At 47.3% G+C, this 21,554-nt stretch overlaps 1 protein-coding gene across 1 annotated transcript; it reads left to right on the top strand.

The window, feature by feature from the left end:
* Positions 1-396: 396 nt before the first annotated feature.
* rhcga (Rh family, C glycoprotein a) lies at positions 397-6,152 on the top strand. The gene is made up of 11 exons (XM_046345896.1): positions 397-708; positions 1,462-1,654; positions 2,119-2,269; positions 2,463-2,610; positions 2,797-2,963; positions 3,300-3,437; positions 3,687-3,823; positions 4,139-4,263; positions 4,382-4,455; positions 4,706-4,791; positions 5,020-6,152. Exons 1-11 carry the CDS (start codon positions 483-485, stop codon positions 5,057-5,059), a joined length of 1,485 nt encoding a protein of 494 aa, XP_046201852.1. The 5' UTR covers positions 397-482; the 3' UTR covers positions 5,060-6,152.
* The last annotated feature ends 15,402 nt before the right edge of the window (positions 6,153-21,554 follow it).

Below are 21,554 nucleotides of genomic sequence, written 5' to 3'. Positions count from 1 at the left end.
AACTTTTGACTGGTACTGCGTACAATCATATGTCTTACCCGGTTGTACAGTACAATAGCATACAAATTGGATGACTTAACTTATCATACATCTTGGAGGATGTATAGTATTATACTTCTTTCTCTGAGACCAGGTTGCTTGTTGCCCAGTAACAACAAAGGAGATCTCCTCTAACAACAAAAAATGGGAACAAAAAAGTTTTCCTCTAATCCCTCTTATGCAACATGTTGTTTGGGACAAACAATCAAATGCACGGGACTCTCTGCTGCCTCGTGCCAGATGTCATCTATCAAGGTGCCAGAGGACAGGAAGGGGGAGGGAGGGTTTGGTGCTGGGTAGGGCAACAGCTGGCTCACACTGAGGACACACCTCTCTTTGGTCCATATATACCTGTGCTGATACAGCCTGTAGTTTCAGGGTCACAGCCACACTCAGGGCAGGTCAAAGAGCTTCACTGTCTCAGTACTTACTCAGCCTCCACCATGGGGAATTTCATCCAGGGATGCAAAGACTACTTCTCTCAGCAAAAGAACACCAACATCCGTCTTACACTGCCGGTAGTCTGCTTCGTCTGGCAGATTGCCATGATCATCCTCTTCGGAGTCTTCATCCGCTACGACGAGGAGTCGGACACACACTGGGTAGAGACCAAGGCCCATCACAACATCACCAGCGACATAGAGAATGACTTCTACTTCAGATACCCCAGTAAGTACATTCATAATCACTGGACTGCCTGGTGCATAGTTTAGGTTGACAATATACAGTAAATGTATGATTCATGGTTTCATCTTCATTGAAATGATAAAGAATCAGGTTGTTAATAAGAAACATGCTTGCTGTTTGATAAGATGACAACCTTTGATCTCTAGGATGTTTGACAATTTCCCCTGTGAAATCCCCTGGACAACGATCTCAGTCTGAGTTATTTTGAAAGCATCTATTCATTAGTGGACAAATGCAGTGGCAGTCCAAATTTGCCTCTCTAACGTGGCTTAACACTACCTACCATCTTTACCAAATGTAGGTCAGTGGTTATTTCCAATTTGTCTGATTCAAGCTTGCTTTATGCCAGCTTCTGATGGTGCATCTTTGCTGATAGCCAGGCTGAATGAGTGACAAGTTAAGTTTACTCGTGATGCTATGTGGCATCTGTTTCCTCTTATAATATGATGTGTTTTGATTTGTCAGGGATTATATCCTACCTGTAGCTCTGGTGTGTAAACTGACAGGGTGTGTATCATAAACCTGCTAATCTGATGCTGACATATCCAGTTGAACATGTCGAGTTAACAGCTATAAAACTTTGACCAAATGGTACAGGACTGATTTTTTATTTTAAAAAGTATGCAACTACTGAGACCCCCTTGCATTGGATGCAATAACATGTTGCATTAACTATTAGGATTTATTTCACACTTTGAATAATTCTCTTTCTCCTTCTAACTCTCCTCTCTCCAGGCTTCCAGGATGTTCATGTGATGATCTTTGTGGGTTTCGGGTTCCTCATGACTTTCTTGAAGAGGTACAGCTTCGGCGCGGTCGGCTTCAACTTCCTCGTTGCCTCCTTCGGCCTGCAGTGGGCTCTGCTTATGCAAGGCTGGTTCCACTCTCTAGACCCCCAGACAGGAAAGATCTTCATCGGTGTTGAAAGGTATGCAACCGCACTGACGTGCATCTATGAGGCTGCAATTAGAGTGAGAACTGATGAGGTGTGCACACACATAGGAGAGGGGAGGAGGCTTAATCAGTGACTTGCTACTCATACTGAAACAATGGCAGAATGGTTATTTTACCTTTATTTAACTGGGCAAGTCAGTTAAGAACAAATTATTATTTTTAATGATGGCCTAGGAACAGTGGGTTAAGTGCCTTGTTCAGGAGCAGAATGACAGATTTGTACCTTGTCAGCTTGGGGATTTGATCTTGCAACGTTTCGGTTACTAGTCCAACGCTCTAACCACTAGGCTACCCTGAAAGACCTGAAGGAGGATTACCTGAAGGAGGATTACTTACTGATCTAGTCATTCAGGTTTTACTACTGTATACATGACTGACTCTCTCACATGACTCTCCAGTAATAATCTGTCTCCACCCACCTGTGTCTTCTATCTGCAGTCTGATCAATGCTGACTTCTGTGTGGCGGGCTGTCTCATAGCCTACGGGGCAGTGCTGGGGAAAGTCAGCCCGGTCCAGCTGTTGGTTATGACCCTGTTTGGTGTCACTCTGTTCGCTGTGGAAGAGTACATCATTCTGAACTTACTTCATGTGAGTCCATCAAGCACTCTCTGGGCGTACAACTATTCAATTAAACACACTGTATTAGCCATGGTTGGATTCATTTAATTCACCCTTTAACCCTGATATAGTAACGTATTTATCTAACCTCAATGGCCTGCAGCCACGTAAAATCACATGGTTTGGTACACCTGGTAACAAATGACTGTTTCTGTCCCCACAGGCTAGGGATGCCGGTGGCTCCATGGTTATTCACACCTTTGGAGGTTATTATGGTCTGACCATTTCCTGGGTCCTTTACCGACCTAATTTACACCAGAGCAAGCGTATGCAGGGCTCTGTGTACCACTCCGATATCTTCGCCATGATCGGTGAGTTAGTTGTCCATTGCATAAACATATGAATGGTTCTGATTGGCTCTGTGTGGGTTTCACTCCCTCTGGTGATGGTGACCTATCTTTAGTTTGTAGAAGTTTTCTGCCATGGCACTGTTCCTGTTCTGAAGTGTGTGTGATGATCGGTGTGTTTTAACTGTGTTGTCCCTTCTCTCTCCTCAGGCACACTGTTCCTGTGGATGTTCTGGCCCAGTTTCAACTCGGCCATTACTGACCATGGAGACGGTCAGCACAGGGCAGTCATCAACACCTACCTGTGCCTGGCCTCCACTGTCCTCACCACAGTGGCCATCTCCAGCCTCTCCCAGAAGACTGGCAAGCTTGACATGGCAAGGAACAGTGTGTGTGTGTGTGTGTGTGTGTGTGTGTGTGTGTGTGTGTGTGTGTGTGTGTGTGTGTGTGTGTGTGTGTGTGTGTGTGTGTGTGTGTGTGTGTGTGTGTGTGTGTGTGTGTGTGCGTGCGTGCGTGCGTGCGTGCGTGCGTGCGTGCGTGCGTGCGTGCGTGCGTGCGTGCGTGCGTGCGTGCGTTTGGACATACATTCTCTGTAACTGTGTATTTGTGACACTAACTGACAACCTCTCAGTCTGCACAATCTTCCTCTGCGCTCATCTTGTTGACTGACAGGTTTTCGAGTGTCATGACTGGTGCTCTCTCTTGCTCAAAAGGTGCATATCCAGAATTCCACCCTGGCAGGGGGTGTTGCCTTGGGGACAGCGGCTGAGTTTATGATCTCTCCCTACGGTGCTCTGATCGTGGGCTTCTTCTGCGGCATCATCTCTACCATGGGCTACATCTTCATTTCTGTGAGTCTCACCCCTGGTCACTCACAGCTTGTTTTGTAGGCTTAGTAGGTTCTGTCCAAAGAAAGTCATGACAACTCTTACAACTCTTATTTTCTTCTTATGAATGATGTTGAGCCACACACAAAAAAAGGTATAGCACTCTAAATGGCTGCCTAATCTTTATTGGGCAGATTCCTTTGCCATAAACGGTAATACACTATTTGGCTGTGTTGCGGGTATGTTGTTAAACCTTTCCCCGTCTCCTCCCAGCCCTTCTTGGAGAAGACACTGAAGATTCAGGACACGTGTGGAATACACAACCTGCACGCCATGCCTGGGGTGATTGGCGGGATAGTTGGAGCCATCACTGCTGCAGCTGCCAGCGAGTCAGTCTACGGAAAGCAGGGGTGAGTCAGGAGACCCGAGGGTCTAAGGCTACACAGCCAAACCACATGAACCTGAACATGCATCCTTGTTACCAGACAATCAGAACACATATTCCCCCACAACCTCTCCTCAACCAATCATATCACACAGTTACTGTATGTCACAGGTCATATCTTAAATGATTAATGTCATTTTACACCAAACAAATTATGTCACAGTCACAGTTTAGCCTGTAATCTGACAGTTAGTTGGAAATATACAGTCATTAGAAGACTCAACATAAAGCCTAAATATGGGACACCATCTGATTCTGTACATTGTTATTTTCCGTCCAGGTTGATCAACACGTTTGACTTCACTGGAGACTTTAAGGACAGAACCGTGTTAACTCAGGGTGGATACCAGGCCGCTGGAATGTGTGTGTCCATCGTCTTTGGGGTTGTAGGCGGAGCTATAGTCGGTGAGTTTGGCCAGCCATGGGCATTTTATAGGGTGACCTAGTGGTGACATGGGTCGTATAGAGGGTGACGTGCCTGAAGGAGAGGGACTGAAGTTGACACTATCTCCTCTGTTCACAGGTTCCATCCTGAAGTTACCCATCTGGGGAGATCCTGCTGATGAGAACTGTTTCGATGATGAGGTGTACTGGGAGGTAAATGAACCAGCCACTCATCACCTGCTGTTCACAATACAACCACTGGGTGGTGCCATTGTCTTTGATTTAGTCTCACGTGATGAACTACAGACCACCTTTGAGATCTTCATCTGGATTTTTATGGAGAAAAATGGAGAAAGAAAAAAACTATAGTAGACAATAGAACTGTTGCATTACATTGACCACACTGAAGACATTTCACACAAGTATGAAAATAAAACCTAAATCACCTATGATTTCTTCACAGCTCCCTGATGAAGAGGAGGAGCATCAGGAGAGCATCCCTCCCATTCTGGAGTACAACAACCACATGATCCACAAGCAGCAAGACCTGTAAGTCCATTCAGCATGCTCTGTTTGACCATATCACAAAACTAGTTTGTGATTTGTTGAAGTTATAATCAAGGATTCGTTTTGAATACAGTACTTGTTTATAGATAATCCAATCTTTTTTCAAACCATTATGTTCTCTGTTGATTGTAATGACTAATCATTCCACAGGATAGAATAGTGTAGGAAAAAATGTGTGTTTCATTTTCTGTCATATTTTGCTCCTAACAGATCTGAGTCCAACTTCTCTGTGGAACACTGTGAAAGCTAAATACAGAGGTGTGAGGACACCACCACCCAAACATGTCCTGCTGGACCATGGAATTACCACGGAAATCCAACAGACAACCACACTCCCCCTAAATGAAGGCACCTATACAAGGCACATTAAAACATTCTTTCTTGCATCTTATGTTAAGGTCATTACCTAAATTTGAAGCCATTAGATACTGGACGTGCCTTCACCCCTCCCCCCACCAGCCACCATCCACTCCATTAGATCACATCCATTCCTATATGGATATGCACTGGCATGGAACATTGTGTCCTGAATTCTGGTAGAATGCTGATCTATTGAAAGGACCTCTAAGATCTGCACTTAATCCACATGATGTGTGTCTAACTATAACCTACCACAGAAAATGGCCAATGGAGCTTTTCCTGAGCATTGGTATACTGTATATATATATATATATATATATATATATATATATATATATATATATATATATATATATATATATATATATATATATATATAACAATCACACACTGTGAAATCTTTGATCAAAACCACTGAATTGAATGAGGATGAGGAAAGGATTTTTCATGAAGTTACTTTGACCAATCCTCATTCTGTGGCCTTGTATGTTGTAAATTTTCTTCCCATTTTCTTTTCAGAGAAAATTGTATTTTAATATAGCTGGTGCATATGTAAAGAGGACAGTAGTTTACTTTTAGTTCAAAGTGAATATTTTGTCTCTAGTGCTCTGAAAAACCAAAAATAGTTTTGCTCTATTTTCACAATGCAGGAGTACCCTTTAAGTCCCCAATATGATCGTTTTCTTTGTTTGGGATAAAGATTTAAAGTATTTAACCAAAGAGTTAGTGTTGAGGTGTAGAAGTACATTTAAACTTTACTTGAACGTTTTTGGTGACATGATGTATTTAAACAGCTTTTAAAGCTATGTACATGCCAACACATTTTCATCACTATCTCTAATGATTCAATGTATCCCCTGCCTTCTGAGATGCCCTCTATGTCTTCCACCTCTCAATTATGTTTTTACTGTACTGTTAAAATCATGTTTATTTAAATGTTGCTACTCATATAACTTAATAAATAAAATGTGAGGTTAAATATACTGTTTGCCTCTTCTCCTTGATAGCTCCACAGTCATGCAAAATGAATGTTAGTATGTGTATATCTGATGTCATGCTCAGTGTGAATGAGAAGATACTGTACACAAGGTGAACATACAGACCAGCATGATCAACATGAACTGTAACAGGTGGGGCCTTTTGAATGTCCACCACTGAGGTAATGAAGGGCTCAAATCAACGACCTGCTATCCTTTTAAAAGGCAACTGCAGTCAGCAATTTCGGAGAGGGGAACCGCTTTTCACTGCACGCAAAAATTACTTTTTCGCAGCAGATTAGGAAAATGAACGTAGCACGTTGGGAGACTGAGGTTAACGTTAAGAAAAAGGATTTGGGTCAGAGCTAGCAAAAACTAACCTGCTACAAAAATCAATTTCTATGGAAGTGCCGTGAAAAGTACCCCCTTTTGGAGAGACTAGTACTATGGAGCCTGCACCATGTGACCATGTATGTTTGAGGATGATGAATTGTTTGGTGATTGTTTGAAAGTCATGGTAAGTCTTCTATTTCAGTTCAGTAATATTATTTGAATTGTTTTGAATATATTAATCATGTAAATGTTATTGACTGTAGTTGTAACAAGATGCTTTGGGACAGATTACAACCAAGGAGAGTTTGAAAGGAGTTTTATTATGTAAGTTGCCTCTGAAATTGATCTAATGTCTGTATATTTGCAAGTTTAAATATGACTAACTGGCATTTTCATGTATTTTCTAGAGGCTTAATACAGCAGCTGTATTTTAACTTTGATAAAACAGTTTTTTAGTCTAAAGCCACGAACCCAAAAGTTTAGCTATTTATTTGTATTGAGTACATTCTTGGTTAGAGTTTAGGCAGTCCTATCTCTGCCTGTTTTTTGAGTGCTCCAACTTGTTTAACAGGAATTAATCATTTTTTTGAACATTTTCTTGGGCTATCACTATATTCTTGGTTAGGCTAGTGCTTCAGTGGTAACTTAAAGGTGTGTTTGAAAAGTGTGTTGCGCTCAACTGTTTTCCTCATAGAAGTGCTGTAAATCACTATTTTCTAGTCTAATTACTCTGAACATACCTACCAGGAATCAGCTTTGGACCTTTATTGTGTGATGCTATTGTATGTAGGGTGCTCTGTCCTGTCTACACTAAGTGAGATCTTAGACCAGCACCTTTGACCTCACCCTGTGTTCAAATCTGAGCTAGTAAAAAAAAAAGAACCTGCTCCTGTGCCTTGAGCCACAGCCAGTCTGAGAGGTACGTAGCAGGGCTCTCTGTCCTGACTCACGAGGCACACCCCAATGTCATTGTGACCTAGCCTGGCCACTTCCTCCGGTCAAAGTTGGGAGTTGGAGGGCTTAGAGAGGTCAATCCAGGGGCCCAAGGGGCTGTATTACATAACCAGAGACACTTGTTTAGCCTTATATGGCAACATGTTAGAGGGTAAAGGTTAGATCAATCTCTGTCACACTCTGTGAAGTGAAGAGCACCCCTCTGACTTACTGTCAGAGGCCTGGTGTTGGCCCTACCATCTGTTACTCTCAGCCAAGTCCCTCCCCTCATCTCTCGCTCTGTGTTTTCTGTGAACAGGTATTATTTTAATGTATTGTTGTGTATTTTAATGTGTATATGGATGTGTAGTTTCATGTGTATATTGTATTTTGATGTGTATTGTTGTGCTAAACAGGGCTCATCTGGAAAAGAGACCTTGGTCTCAGCATTGACTCCCTGTCAAAATAAAGGTTAAATACGCCACTGATGTGGAATATGTCCTGTGCCTTCTGAGACTCTCTATGGTATGTTCATTATAGGTCTGACAGACATGATTATCACCATCATTGTACCAAGTACCCCTGAATAACACTCTCATATACCCATACACATTTCTATTTCAAGAGTATCTGCATCAGGTCAAAGAGGGGGGTTATTAGTAGGACCATAAACACAGACAGAAAGCAAACCATATCATTGCTCGCTGAGCATATATGTGGGTGTGGTGGGTTAAGGAGAGGGGATGAGCTGGCCTGATAGAGGTCTGTGGCCTGTCCATTTTTGTCATACCAGACTGGTCACCCTCAAGGGCAACCTTTCCAATGCCAGGATTCTCATGGTAATGAGGCCTGACAGAGATCCCGGGTCACTGGACAGACCAGTCAAGAGGGTCATTTCCTGATCCATCACCATGGCGTTTAATGAACTCTAAACACTCTGTGTGGACACTAGCTTTGTGCCTGCCTGACAAACCAGCTGGTTTTATGAGTGAAGAGAACACAATACATTTTGATTTATATATTTAAGCTTAATTATGAGGTTACTTATCTTAACTATCAGTTTGAACACAATAGTTTGCTGAATATTTTCCCAGGGGCCATTTATTCACAATGGAAATTGTCTTCTAAAGGAATGAGTGGCAAAATATACTGTATATACCTGCATTTGGAGAGAATTGGACAGCTTCTTCATAATGAATCTACTCTGGAGCAAGTTCAGTGAACGCATGTCCCTAGGTTTGGCCCCTGAGTCCTGAAGTGGCTTTATGAGGAATTCCTCACTTCTAATCCTGATGGGAGGAAAGTCAACCAGGGGAACCTTGACACTAAGGCAGTGTGCAGCAACTCCAGCCCAGGTTTAGGGGATTACATGGGATAAATTAGATGGACAGCAGGGGAGAGCAGGGAGGGTGGAGCAGCGATTTCCCTGATTCACATAGCTTTCCCATGAGGAGGAGGGATTGGAGCTTCAAACGGAGGGAGAGAGAATGCTAGACAGAAGAGGTAAAGAATGAGACTGAGGGGGAGAAAGTGAGAGGGAAATGGCTTCAAATATCTTCTTCTGGCTAATCAAACAAGGCTGTGGGAGTTTGGGGGGCCGACAGAGGGGGATGGAGGCGGTATGCAGAAGGCAGGAGGAGGAGGAGGCAGTGGGACTGTAACAGAGATGTCCCTGTTAATCCTGTGTTTGAAGAGTGTAGGAGGACAGGCAGGTGGGCAGACCCTCCTATAGTCCCGGGATGCTGGAGGAGAGTGGAGGGAGCTCCTCTCCTGGATCACATGACCCTGGGAGTGTGTGTGAAACCACTCTACCCACCATTGTCCCCCTGGGGCCAGCACCATGTGAAAGGCTGCAGAAAGCCTGTAATCAGATTAAAGGTTGCTGGGAAGAGGGGGGGGCAGATTTTCGGGGAAAGTGAAGGGGGGGTGGTCGCTCTCTAATCAATACCTGCTATTGAAGTGCAGGAGAGGGGCTAAATAACGCAGCAGGTGGGTGTGGGGTACTGGGCCGCGGGGACAAATTGGCCTGTTGTTGGAGGGGGGATAACGGCTGGGCCAGTAGGAGTGGCACAATCAGTAAGCTTGGAGTGTGGTAGAATGGGTGGGTGGGAAAGGGGGGACCGGGAGAACTCAAAAGGTGTCGGCCCTCTCCCCTCCCGCCCTGGTAATTATATCACTTTTGTGAGCTGATTGGAGCAGGCTGCAGGGTCCATCTGGGCTGATAGATCTCTATTCTCAGACTCACACTGGTCTCACCAACCCACCACTCAATGAACTATCAGGGGCTCCTCTGCTCTTAATAAGACTCATCATCATCAGGCTTCCTGAGAGGTCTATTCCTGTCAGTCAGCCATCACACAACACCACAGCTCCCTAATGACAGACAATAGGCTTCTCTTTGTTTCCCTCCAGGTCCCAGGTGGAGTATTAATGGAGAAAGCACTTCAACTAGTCGCACCATTTCATTTGAACACTGAGGCTGTGGATGGTCTTTTGTGCTCAGGTGCTTGAATGGATGTGATGTGGAAGGAATGAATGTGAAAGAGGTTTCTGGTTGGGAAGGACACCCTCTTGAAACATTCTGGAAAGTGAGAATTATCAGGGGTGGAATAATACATAAAGGAAACTTCTCATCTCCGTGTTTCCACACACTGAACTAGGCCTATTGCCATATTTTTTTAATTGAACCTTTATTTAACCAGGTAAGTCAATTAAGAACAAATTCTTATTTACAATAACGGCCTGGCAAGACGCAAAATGCCGCCTGTGAGGACGGGGATAAGAAAAATTATGTAAGACAAAATGGACAACACGGACAGAAGACGCTGGCAACAGCACAAATACACCGGCAAACAAACAGTGGATGTGTGTGTGGTGTTTGTTAAGTAAAACAACATTTTTCCTTACGTAAGGAAACGCAAACTAGTGACATCAGGTGACAATTAGAAACAACTACTACCAGATCCTGGAACTTTAGGTTGGCTTGGAAGGAATTACAAGACCAGGGGACTGAGTAATGAAAATACTTTTTTCCATGCTCGGTTCTAATTTTCAGGATTGTTATCATAAAACAACATTGAGATTTGAGCTTGTTTTAATTTCGAGCTAGAAGAGAGGATAGATAAAATGTCAGTTTCCCTAAAATGGCCTTCTAAATAAGAATGTACCAGTGTTTGAGCCTGAGTGTTGCTAGTGACGTCCACAGCACAGTAGAGATCACATGGATGAGTTAGACGTCTCTGATTGGTGACAAAACGAAGGGCCCCACATGAAGAAATAATACGGTTTACTATAGAATACTACGGCACTTATTATAGAATTCTGTAGTAAACTGTAGTATACTGTAGAAAACTATACTACGCAATATAGTATACCTCAATCATGTGTATACTTACTATAGAATGTTGGAGTATTCCCACTGGCTCCAGGTCATCTATACGTCTTTGCTAGGTAAAGCTCCGCCTTATCTCAGCTCACTGGTCACCATAGCAACACCCACCTGTAGCACACGCTCCAGCAGGTATATTTGACTGGTCATCCCCAAAGCCAACACCTCCTTTGGCCGCCTTTCCTTTCAGTTCTCTGAAGCCAATGACTGGAACGAATTGCAAAAATCACTGAAGTTGGGGACTTATATCTCCCTCACTAACTTTAAGCGTCAGCTGTCAGAGCAGCTTACCGATCGCTGCAGCTGTACACAGCCCATCTGTAAACAGCTGTGCACACCAGTATTTCTACTTGCACATCCTCATCTGCACATCTATCACTACGGTGTAAATTGCTCAATTGTAATTACATTGCCACTATTGGCCTATTTATTGCCTTACCTCCTTACTTCATTTGCACACACTGTATACAGATTTCTCTATTGTGTTATTGACTGTACGTTTGTTTATTCCATGTGCAACTCTGTGTTATTGTTGTCGCACTGCTTTGCTTTATCTTGGCCAGGTCACAGTTGTAAATGGGAACTTGTTCTCAACTGGACGACCTGGTTAAATAAAGGTGGGAGAAAAACAAATACAACTGTAGAATAAATAGTATAATAGTAAATACTGCATTATACAACCGACCACAAAACGCTATATTAAATTATGCAGTAATTTCTGCAAAAACACTACAGTCTGCAAAAACACAATAGTAATTACCATAGTATATACTACAGTATTTAATTGTTTGCACATACCCTGCCCATTCCCCTTACCATATCCCAATTTGCGCCACCCATAAGTGAGAAAACTACATGCCAAATATAGACCATATATTGTGTTCCCTACAGGTTATCCTCTACAGGATCGGTGTCCTGACCTCGGGATGGTTGAGCTAACATAGGCTAATGTGATTAGCATGAGGTTGTAAGAAACTTTTAAAAAATCCCAGAACATAGACATATCTGATATGGGCAGAAAACATACATTTTTGTTTAATCTAACAGCACTGTCCAATTTACAGTAGCTATTATAGTGAAAATATACCATGTTATTGTTTGAGGAGAGTGCACAATTATGAACTTGAAAATGTATGAATAAACCAATTATGCACATTTGGACAGTCTTGATACAACGTTTTGAATATATATGCAATAGTTCATTGGATCAGTCTAAAACTTTGCACATGCACTGTTGTCTAAAGTCTAAATTGAGCCTAGGCTCAAATAATTCATTTTGGCCTTTATCTTGCATTACAAAGATGATGGTACAAATAAAATACAAAAAAACAACAACAACAACCAAAAATATTGGTATTATCTTTTACCAGATCGATTGTGTTATATTCTCCTACATTAATTTCACATTTCCACAAACCTTCCTTTCAAATGGTATCAATAATATGCATATCCTTGCTTCAGGTCCTGAGCTACAGGCAGTTAGATTTGGATATGTCATTTTAGGTGAAATTTTGAAAAAAAGGAGCAGATCCTTAAGAGGTTTTAATTAAAGAAAAGAGGAGAAGCTATGAACTATCTATTCAGACCTCTGACCAACCAACAAACCAAACACTTCAGATCATGGAAAATTTGCTCTTTGAGGATTTTGTCCCATGGATTTCCTCAAGGACAAAGCCCCCACTTCTATCACAAAGTTAAAAAAAATATATATAAAAAAATTGAGTAAATACTACAGTATACTACAGTCCACAAAACACTACAGTAATTGCTATAGTATTTTACAGTTTTTTTACTACAGTATTTATACTATAGTAAACTGAATAGTAGAGTATACTACAGTCATGTTCGTAACACTACAGCAAATATCACAATAAAGTCTTCAAAAACACTACAGTGAATACTATAGTATTCATACCATAGTATACTATAGTATTTTTTTCATGTGGGGCTGCATGATATACAGAGTCAAGAGCCTTCAGTGTAGAGCTTGAGGCTTACACATAAATAGGATCACCTTAGTCCAACACAGATTAAAAGTACAACAAATCAACTATTTTCTGGCGACAAAGGAACTACAAGCCTCAAATCGTACAGATTATGTTGAATGATGTTAAAAGCTGTCTGAGCTTTTTCAAATACCAAAGTCAAACGGCTGCCATTTGAATAGAGAACAGTGTCATCCACATAAAAATGTACATCAACTGTCTCAATATGTCTCCAAATGTTGTTGATAAACAACAGGGGACCTAAAATTGATCCTTGAGGCATATCTGAGCACAGCTCTATGGTGTCCGACTTAGAACCGTGTTAAGGCAGATGGTTAGAACAGTTAGAACAGTGTGTTAAGGCAGATAGTTGTATTGACAGGTAGTTAACAAATCACTCCATAACATGAGTAATCCCAATACCCTTCAATCTCTGCACCAAGACAGTATAGTCCACAGTGTCGAATGCCTTTGACAAGTCTATGATTGCAGATACACAATGCAGCTTCTTATCCAGGGCACAGTGAAAATCAATCAGAACCTTCAAAGTTGCTGTGACAGTGCTGAGGCTAGACCTGAAACCTGATCGCGTACCACTGAAAATATTGTTTTACTGGAGGCAGGCTTTAAAATGCTTAATGACTAGAGATTCCAATACCTTTGCCAGAAACAGACCATTTAGATATGGGCCGATACTTATTCAGTAGAGTAGGATCACCTCCTTTCTAAAGAGGTAGGACAAATGCTGATTTCCACAACTTGTGGATTTCATTACATTCTAGGGTGAGGTTAAAGTTGTATGTTAAAGGAGGAGCAATGATGTCTGCAGCTAACTGTAGTAGGCGGGGGTCTAGATCAACAGGTCCAGGGGATTTGTTGACATCAATTGCTTTCATGGCTCTACGCAGCTCTGAGACAGAGAAAGACGAGAAGGAGAACCTGGAGAAGGAGTGCCTTGGAGAGGGAGAGGGATGTGCCTTGGAGTGGGAGAGGGATGTGCCTTGGAGAGGGAGAGGGAGTGCCTTGGAGAGGGAGAGGGAGTGCCTTGGAGAGGGAGAAGGAGTGCCTTGGAGAAGGAGAAGGAGAACCTGGAGAAGAAGTGCCTTGGAGAGGGAGAAGGAGTGCCTTGGAGAGGGAGAGGGAGTGCCTTGGAGAGGGAGAGGGAGTGCCATGGAGAGGGAGAGGGAGTGTCTTGGAGAGGGAGGGGGAGTGCCTTGGAGAGGGAGACGGAGTGCCTTGGAGAGGGAGAGGGAGTGCCTTGGAGAGGGAGAGGGAGTGCCTTGGAGAGGGAGAAGGAGAACCTGGAGAAGAAGTGCCTTGGAGAGGGAGAGGGAGTGCCTTGGAGAGGGACAGTCTTGGAGAGGGAGAGGGAGTGCCTTGGAGAGGGAAAGGGAGTGCCTTGGAGAGGGAGTGCCTTGGAGAGGGAGAGGGAGTGTCTTGGAGAGGGAGAGGGAGTGCCTTGGAGAGGAAGAGGGAGTGCCTTGGAGAGGGAGTGTCTTGGAGAGGGAGAGGGAGAGCCTTGGAGAGGGAGAGGGAGTGCCTTGGAGAGGGAGAGGAAGTGCCTTGGAGAGGGAGAGGGAGTGCCTTGGAGAGGGAGAGGGAGTGCCTTGGAGAGGGAGAGGGAGTGTCTTGGAGAGGGAGAGGGAGTGCCTTGGAGAGGGAGAGGGAGTGCCTTGGAGAGGGAGAGGAAGTGCCTTGGAGAGGGAGAGGGAGTGCCTTGGAGAGGGAGTGCCTTGGAGAGGAGAGGGAGTGTCTTGGAGAGGGAGAGGGAGTGCCTTGGAGAGGGAGAGGGAGTGCCTTGGAGAGGGAGAGGGAGTGTCTTGGAGAGGGAGAGGGAGTGCCTTGGAGAGGAGAGGGTGTGTCTTGGAGAGGAGAGGGAGTGCCTTGGAGAGGGAGAGGGAGTGTCTTGGAGAGGGAGAGGGAGTGTCTTGGAGAGGGAGAGGGAGTGTCTTGGAGAGGGAGAGGGAGTGCCTTGGAGAGGGAGAGGGAGTGTCTTGGAGAGGGAGAAGGAGAACCTGGAGAAGAAGTGCCTTGGAGAGGGAGATGGAGTGCCTTGGAGAGGGAGAGGGAGTGCCTTGGAGAGGGAGAGGGAGTGTCTTGGAGAGGGAGAGGGAGTGCCTTGGAGAGGGAGAGGGAGTGTCTTGGAGAGGGAGAAGGAGAACCTGGAGAAGAAGTGCCTTGGAGAGGGAGATGGAGTGCCTTGGAGAGGGAGAGGGAGTGCCTTGGAGAGGGAGAGGGAGTGTCTTGGAGAGGGAGAGGGAGTGCCTTGGAGAGGGAGAGGGAGTGTCTTGGAGAGGGAGAAGGAGAACCTGGAGAAGAAGTGCCTTGGAGAGGGAGATGGAGTGCCTTGGAGAGGGAGAGGGAGTGTCTTGGAGAGGGAGAGGGAGTGCCTTGGAGAGGGAGAGGGAGTGTATTGGAGAGGGAGAGGGAGTGCCTTGGAGAGGGAGAGGGTGTGTCTTGGAGAGGGAGAGGGAGTGCCTTGGAGAGGGAGAGGGAGTGTCTTGGAGAGGGAGAGGGAGTGTCTTGGAGAGGGAGAGGGAGTGTCTTGGAGAGGGAGAGGGAGTGTCTTGGAGAGGGAGAGGGAGTGCCTTGGAGAGGGAGAGGGAGTGTCTTGGAGAGGGAGAAGGAGAACCTGGAGAAGAAGTGCCTTGGAGAGGGAGATGGAGTGCCTTGGAGAGGGAGAGGGAGTGCCTTGGAGAGGGAGAGGGAGTGTCTTGGAGAGGGAGAGGGAGTGCCTTGGAGAGGGAGAGGGAGTGTATTGGAGAGGGAGAGGGAGTGCCTTGGAGAGGGAGAGGGAGTGCCTTGGAGAGGGAGAGGGAGTGCCTTGGAGAGGGAGAGGGAGTGTCTTGGAGAAGAAGTGCCTTGGAGAGGGAGAAGGAGTGCCTTGGAGAGGGAGAGGGAGTGCCTTGGAGAGTCTTGGAGAGGCAGAGGGAGTGCCTTGGAGAGGGAGTGCCTTGGAGGGAAAGGAGTGCCTTGGAGAGGGAGTGCCTTGGAGAGGGAGAGTCTTGGAGAGGCAGAGGGAGTGCCTTGGAGAGAGAGTGCCTTGGAGAGGGAAAGGAGTGCCTTGGAGAGGGAGAGGGAGTGTCTTGGGAGAGGGAGGGAGTGCCTTGGAGAGGAAGAAGGAGTGCCTTGGAGAGGGAGAGGGAGTGTCTTGGAGAGGGAGAGGGAGTGCCTTGGAGAGGGAGAGGGAGTGCCTTGGAGAGGGAGAGGGAGTGCCTTGGAGAGGGAGAGGGAGTGTCTTGGAGAAGAAGTGCCTTGGAGAGGGAGAAGGAGTGCCTTGGAGAGGGAGAGGAGTGCCTTGGAGAGGGAGAGGGAGAGTCTTGGAGAGGGAGAGGAGTGCCTTGGAGAGGGAGTGCCTTGGAGAGGGAAAGGGGGTGCCTTGGAGAGGGAGAGGGAGTGCCTTGGAGAGGGAGAGGGAGTGCCTTGGAGAGGGAGAGGGAGAGTCTTGGAGAGGGAGAGGGAGTGCCTTGGAGAGGGAGTGCCTTGGAGAGGGAAAGGGAGTGCCTTGGAGAGGGAGTGCCTTGGAGAGGGAGAGGGAGTGCCTTGGAGAGGGAGAAGGAGTGCATTGGAGAGGGAGAGGGAGTGTCTTGGAGAGGGAGAGGGAGTGCCTTGGAGAGGGAGAGGGAGTGCCTTGGAGAAGGAGAAGGAGAACCTGGAGAAGAAGTGCCTTGGAGAGGGAGAAGGAGTGCCTTGGAGAGGGACAGTCTTGGAGAGGGAGAGGGAGTGCCTTGGAGAGGGAAAGGGAGTGCCTTGGAGAGGGAGTGCCTTGGAGAGGGAGAGTCTTGGAGAGGCAGAGGGAGTGCCTTGGAGAGAGAGTGCCTTGGAGAGGGAAAGGGAGTGCCTTGGAGAGGGAGTGCCTTGGAGAGGGAGAGGAGAGGGAGTGTCTTGGAGAGGGAGAGGGAGTGCCTTGGAGAGGAAGAAGGAGTGCCTTGGAGAGGGAGAGGGAGTGTCTTGGAGAGGGAGAGGGAGTGCCTTGGAGAGGGAGAGGGAGTGCCTTGGAGAGGGAGAGGGAGTGCCTTGGAGAGGGAGAGGGAGTGTCTTGGAGAAGAAGTGCCTTGGAGAGGGAGAAGGAGTGCCTTGGAGAGGGAGAGGGAGTGCCTTGGAGAGGGAGAGGGAGAGTCTTGGAGAGGGAGAGGGAGTGCCTTGGAGAGGGAGTGCCTTGGAGAGGGAAAGGGGGTGCCTTGGAGAGGGAGAGGGAGTGTCTTGGAGAAGAAGTGCCTTGGAGAGGGAGAAGGAGTGCCTTGGAGAGGGAGAGGGAGTGCCTTGGAGAGGGAGAGGGAGAGTCTTGGAGAGGGAGAGGGAGTGCCTTGGAGAGGGAGTGCCTTGGAGAGGGAAAGGGAGTGCCTTGGAGAGGGAGTGCCTTGGAGAGGGAGAGGGAGTGCCTTGGAGAGGGAGAAGGAGTGCATTGGAGAGGGAGAGGGAGTGTCTTGGAGAGGGAGAGGGAGTGCCTTGGAGAGGGAGAGGGAGTGTCTTGGAGAGGGAGAGGGAGTGTCTTGGAGAGGGAGAGGGAGTGTCTTGGAGAGGGAGAGGGAGTGCCTTGGAGAGGGAGAGGGAGTGTCTTGGAGAGGGAGAAGGAGAACCTGGAGAAGAAGTGCCTTGGAGAGGGAGATGGAGTGCCTTGGAGAGGGAGAGGGAGTGCCTTGGAGAGGGAGAGGGAGTGTCTTGGAGAGGGAGAGGGAGTGCCTTGGAGAGGGAGAGGGAGTGTATTGGAGAGGGAGAGGGAGTGCCTTGGAGAGGGAGAGGGAGTGCCTTGGAGAGGGAGAGGGAGTGCCTTGGAGAGGGAGAGGGAGTGTCTTGGAGAAGAAGTGCCTTGGAGAGGGAGAAGGAGTGCCTTGGAGAGGGAGAGGGAGTGCCTTGGAGAGGGAGAGTCTTGGAGAGGCAGAGGGAGTGCCTTGGAGAGGGAGTGCCTTGGAGAGGGAAAGGGAGTGCCTTGGAGAGGGAGTGCCTTGGAGAGGGAGAGTCTTGGAGAGGCAGAGGGAGTGCCTTGGAGAGAGAGTGCCTTGGAGAGGGAAAGGGAGTGCCTTGGAGAGGGAGTGCCTTGGAGAGGGAGAGTCTTGGAGAGGCAGAGGGAGTGCCTTGGAGAGAGAGTGCCTTGGAGAGGGAAAGGGAGTGCCTTGGAGAGGGAGTGCCTTGGAGAGGGAGAGGGAGTGTCTTGGAGAGGGAGAGGGAGTGCCTTGGAGAGGAAGAAGGAGTGCCTTGGAGAGGGAGAGGGAGTGTCTTGGAGAGGGAGAGGGAGTGCCTTGGAGAGGGAGAGGGAGTGCCTTGGAGAGGGAGAGGGAGTGCCTTGGAGAGGGAGAGGGAGTGTCTTGGAGAAGAAGTGCCTTGGAGAGGAGAAGGAGTGCCTTAGAGAGGGAGAGGGAGTGCCTTGGAGAGGGAGAGGGAGAGTCTTGGAGAGGGAGAGGGAGTGCCTTGGAGAGGGAGTGCCTTGGAGAGGGAAAGGGGGTGCCTTGGAGAGGGAGAGGGAGTGTCTTGGAGAAGAAGTGCCTTGGAGAGGAGAAGGAGTGCCTTGGAGAGGGAGGGAGTGCCTTGGAGAGGGAGAGGGAGAGTCTTGGAGAGGGAGAGGGAGTGCCTTGGAGAGGGAGTGCCTTGGAGAGGGAAAGGGAGTGCCTTGGAGAGGGAGTGCCTTGGAGAGGGAGAGGGAGTGCCTTGGAGAGGGAGAAGGAGTGCATTGTCTTGGAGAGGGAGAGGGAGTGCCTTGGAGAGGGAGAGGGAGTGCCTTGGAGAAGGAGAAGGAGAACCTGGAGAAGAAGTGCCTTGGAGAGGGAGAAGGAGTGCCTTGAGAGGGACAGTCTTGGAGAGGGAGAGGGAGTGCCTTGGAGAGGGAAAGGGAGTGCCTTGGAGAGGAGTGCCTTGGAGAGGAGAGTCTTGGAGAGGCAGAGGGAGTGCCTTGAGTGCCTTGGAGAGGGAAAGGGAGTGCCTTGGAGAGGGAGTGCCTTGGAGAGGGAGAGGGAGTGTCTTGGAGAGGGAGAGGGAGTGCCTTGGAGAGGAAGAAGGAGTGCCTTGGAGAGGGAGAGGGAGTGTCTTGGAGAGGGAGAGGGAGTGCCTTGGAGAGGGAGAGGGAGTGCCTTGGAGAGGGAGAGGGAGTGCCTTGGAGAGGGAGAGGGAGTGTCTTGGAGAAGAAGTGCCTTGGAGAGGGAGAAGGAGTGCCTTGGAGAGGGAGAGGGAGTGCCTTGGAGAGGGAGAGGGAGAGTCTTGGAGAGGGAGAGGGAGTGCCTTGGAGAGGGAGTGCCTTGGAGAGGGAAAGGGGGTGCCTTGGAGAGGGAGAGGGAGTGTCTTGGAGAAGAAGTGCCTTGGAGAGGGAGAAGGAGTGCCTTGGAGAGGGAGAGGGAGTGCCTTGGAGAGGGAGAGGGAGAGTCTTGGAGAGGGAGAGGGAGTGCCTTGGAGAGGGAGTGCCTTGGAGAGGGAAAGGGAGTGCCTTGGAGAGGAGTGCCTTGGAGAGGGAGAGGGAGTGCCTTGGAGAGGGAGAAGGAGTGCATTGGAGAGGGAGAGGGAGTGTCTTGGAGAGGGAGAGGGAGTGCCTTGGAGAGGGAGTGCCTTGGAGAGGGAGAGGGAGTGCCTTGGAGAGGGAGAGGGAGTGTCTTGGAGAAGGAGAGGGAGTGCCTTGGAGAGGGAGAGGGAGTGCCTTGGAGAGGGAGTGCCTTGGAGAGGGAGAGGGAGTGCCTTGGAGAGGGAGAAGGAGTGCATTGGAGAGGGAGAGGGAGTGTCTTGGAGAGGGAGAGGGAGTGCCTTGGCTAGGGAGAGGGAGTGCCTTGGAGAGGGAGAGGGAGTGCCTTGGAGAGGGAGAGGGAGTGTCTTGGAGAGGGAGAGGGAGTGTCTTGGAGAGGGAGAGGGAGTGTCTTGGAGAGGGAGAGGGAGTGCCTTGGAGAGGGAGAGGGAGTGTCTTGGAGAGGGAGAGGGAGTGTCTTGGAGAGGGAGAGGGAGTGTCTTGGAGAAGGAGAGGGAGTGTCTTGGAGAGGGAGAGGGAGTGTCTTGGAGAAGGAGAGGGAGTGTCTTGGAGAAGGAGAGGGAGTGTCTTGGAGAAGAAGAGGGAGTGTCTTGGAGAGGGAGAGGGAGTATCTTGGAGAAGAAGAGGGAGTGTCAGGTAATAAATATAGTCATATATCACTACTCTTTCCTGACCCACATTCTTTCATGTCAGGTGACATAACTGGATGTGTGTTGATTTTATCTATCAAGCTCTTTTAGGTCACTGAGAAAAAGATACTGCTACCTGAGACTGTTGTAGTAATAGATTGGTTCTTTTCCACTCTGTGAGAGAGGTAGATTCTATAGACCAGGTTTTTTTTTGACAGAGGTAGATGCTTATGTCGATGGAGAACTGCCCTACAAACGCTCCACGCTCCTCTCCCATCCCCAATCGTCACCTATTCACAGATAGAACACTGTTCTTTGTAAAACATTTGTTTTGCCATCTGACATTAGTCCATCTGTTGGGGTCAAAGGGGATGTTCTTGGGAGGGGATGACTCTGTAGAGGAGTCACTGAGGAGGGAGAACCAGAGAAACATCAATTCATAGATGGACTGGGCTTTGATCAGGACACAAAAGCAGCAGGATCAGTGATGGTGTGAAAGGGGTGTTGAGCGGGGCTGGATTAAAAGGATCCAATTAGTTGCTCCACCTGCATCAGGCCACCAATTAGAGTGGGAGAAGGCTGGTGGGGAAGCGTCTTCTAGTGCCGTCTAATCGAGAGGTGATCATTAGCCTTTTATAAACCAATAGCTTGGTTTGATTGGCAGGTAGAATCAGAGAGTGAATAGGAGATGGAAAGGGTATAATGTGAGTGAAGGTTCTGTGTAGCTGCTACAATGCTCATTGTGGTGCTCATCATGAACCCAACAGTAAGTTGAAATGCATATTATATGTTGTGATTATTGCTGGTATCATCTCTGGGATCTGAAATCCCTCCCTTGGCGATGCTGCTGGATAATTAACTACAAGTCAGGACTGTAAGTCTCGACCGGGGGTAGGCAACCCTGGTCCTGTTTTTGATTTAACCAACCTGGAAGACGAGGTGTGTTGAATTTAGTCAATCACTGAACTGATCAATTAGCTCTGTTGGTCTGGTGTGGCGCCTAGTTGGGACAAAATCCTACAGTACCTGTCTCTCCAGGAACACCCCTGGTCTAGACAGTGTCAACAAAGTTTTGTAGCTGGGTTCACTCGTTAGTTGACATGTTGTCAAATCGGGAGGATGACTCACCCCACTAGGCTGTATTTTCTTACTGTCACTCAGTTGTTTTATTGCACACCAATGCCCTCGGAGCATTAACTAGAAATGTGACTATTCAGGACTTAAAGGTTCTTTAAAAAATGCAAGTAGAACATCACAGACATTCCTTTGTTTATATAGTTTTCTTAGTTGCTAATCATTTTCTGGAATTGTAGGTGGAAAAATAGCTGGAGGACATAAAGTCAAAGGGTGAAACAGACAGACAATTTTATTTTGAATATTGTTAGACAGTACACAGATACTTTATCAATGGCAGACCATTGACTGTAAAATAAAGCTATTATATTTCTGGTCCTGAGAATAAGTTAAGACGTGATAGTGATTGCAAGATGGTATTCTAAAACAGAGCTGCAAATTAAGCTTCCGTAAAGCAGTTGTTGGAGCAGCCTGGGTGCTCATCCCCACACCCAGAGTGGTCTCTGAGTGGGGACAATATCCTTTCTTGAGTCAGGATGCTGCCGGAGGAATAGAGTTACTGATAATGACAGGGTTTAGGCCCTGAATACAGGCCTACTGACCTTCCCCAGCCATGATAGA

The sequence above is a fragment of the Oncorhynchus gorbuscha genome, linkage group LG04 (genome assembly GCF_021184085.1).
Source record: "Oncorhynchus gorbuscha isolate QuinsamMale2020 ecotype Even-year linkage group LG04, OgorEven_v1.0, whole genome shotgun sequence".
Taxonomy (NCBI): Eukaryota; Metazoa; Chordata; class Actinopteri; order Salmoniformes; family Salmonidae; genus Oncorhynchus; species Oncorhynchus gorbuscha.
Note: the sequence above shows the minus strand (reverse complement) of the source record. Positions and strands in the feature narration are given on the sequence as shown.

Excerpts from the sequence above, each read along its gene's own strand:
- rhcga (XM_046345896.1), top strand. The coding sequence starts at position 483 with ATGGGGAATTTCATCCAGGGATGCAAAGACTACTTCTCTCAGCAAAAG. Across the intron at positions 4,264-4,381 it reads TGTAGGCGGAGCTATAGTCG|GTTCCATCCTGAAGTTACCC; the intron begins GTGAGTTTGGCC and ends CTCTGTTCACAG. Across the intron at positions 4,456-4,705 it reads ATGATGAGGTGTACTGGGAG|CTCCCTGATGAAGAGGAGGA; the intron begins GTAAATGAACCA and ends ATTTCTTCACAG.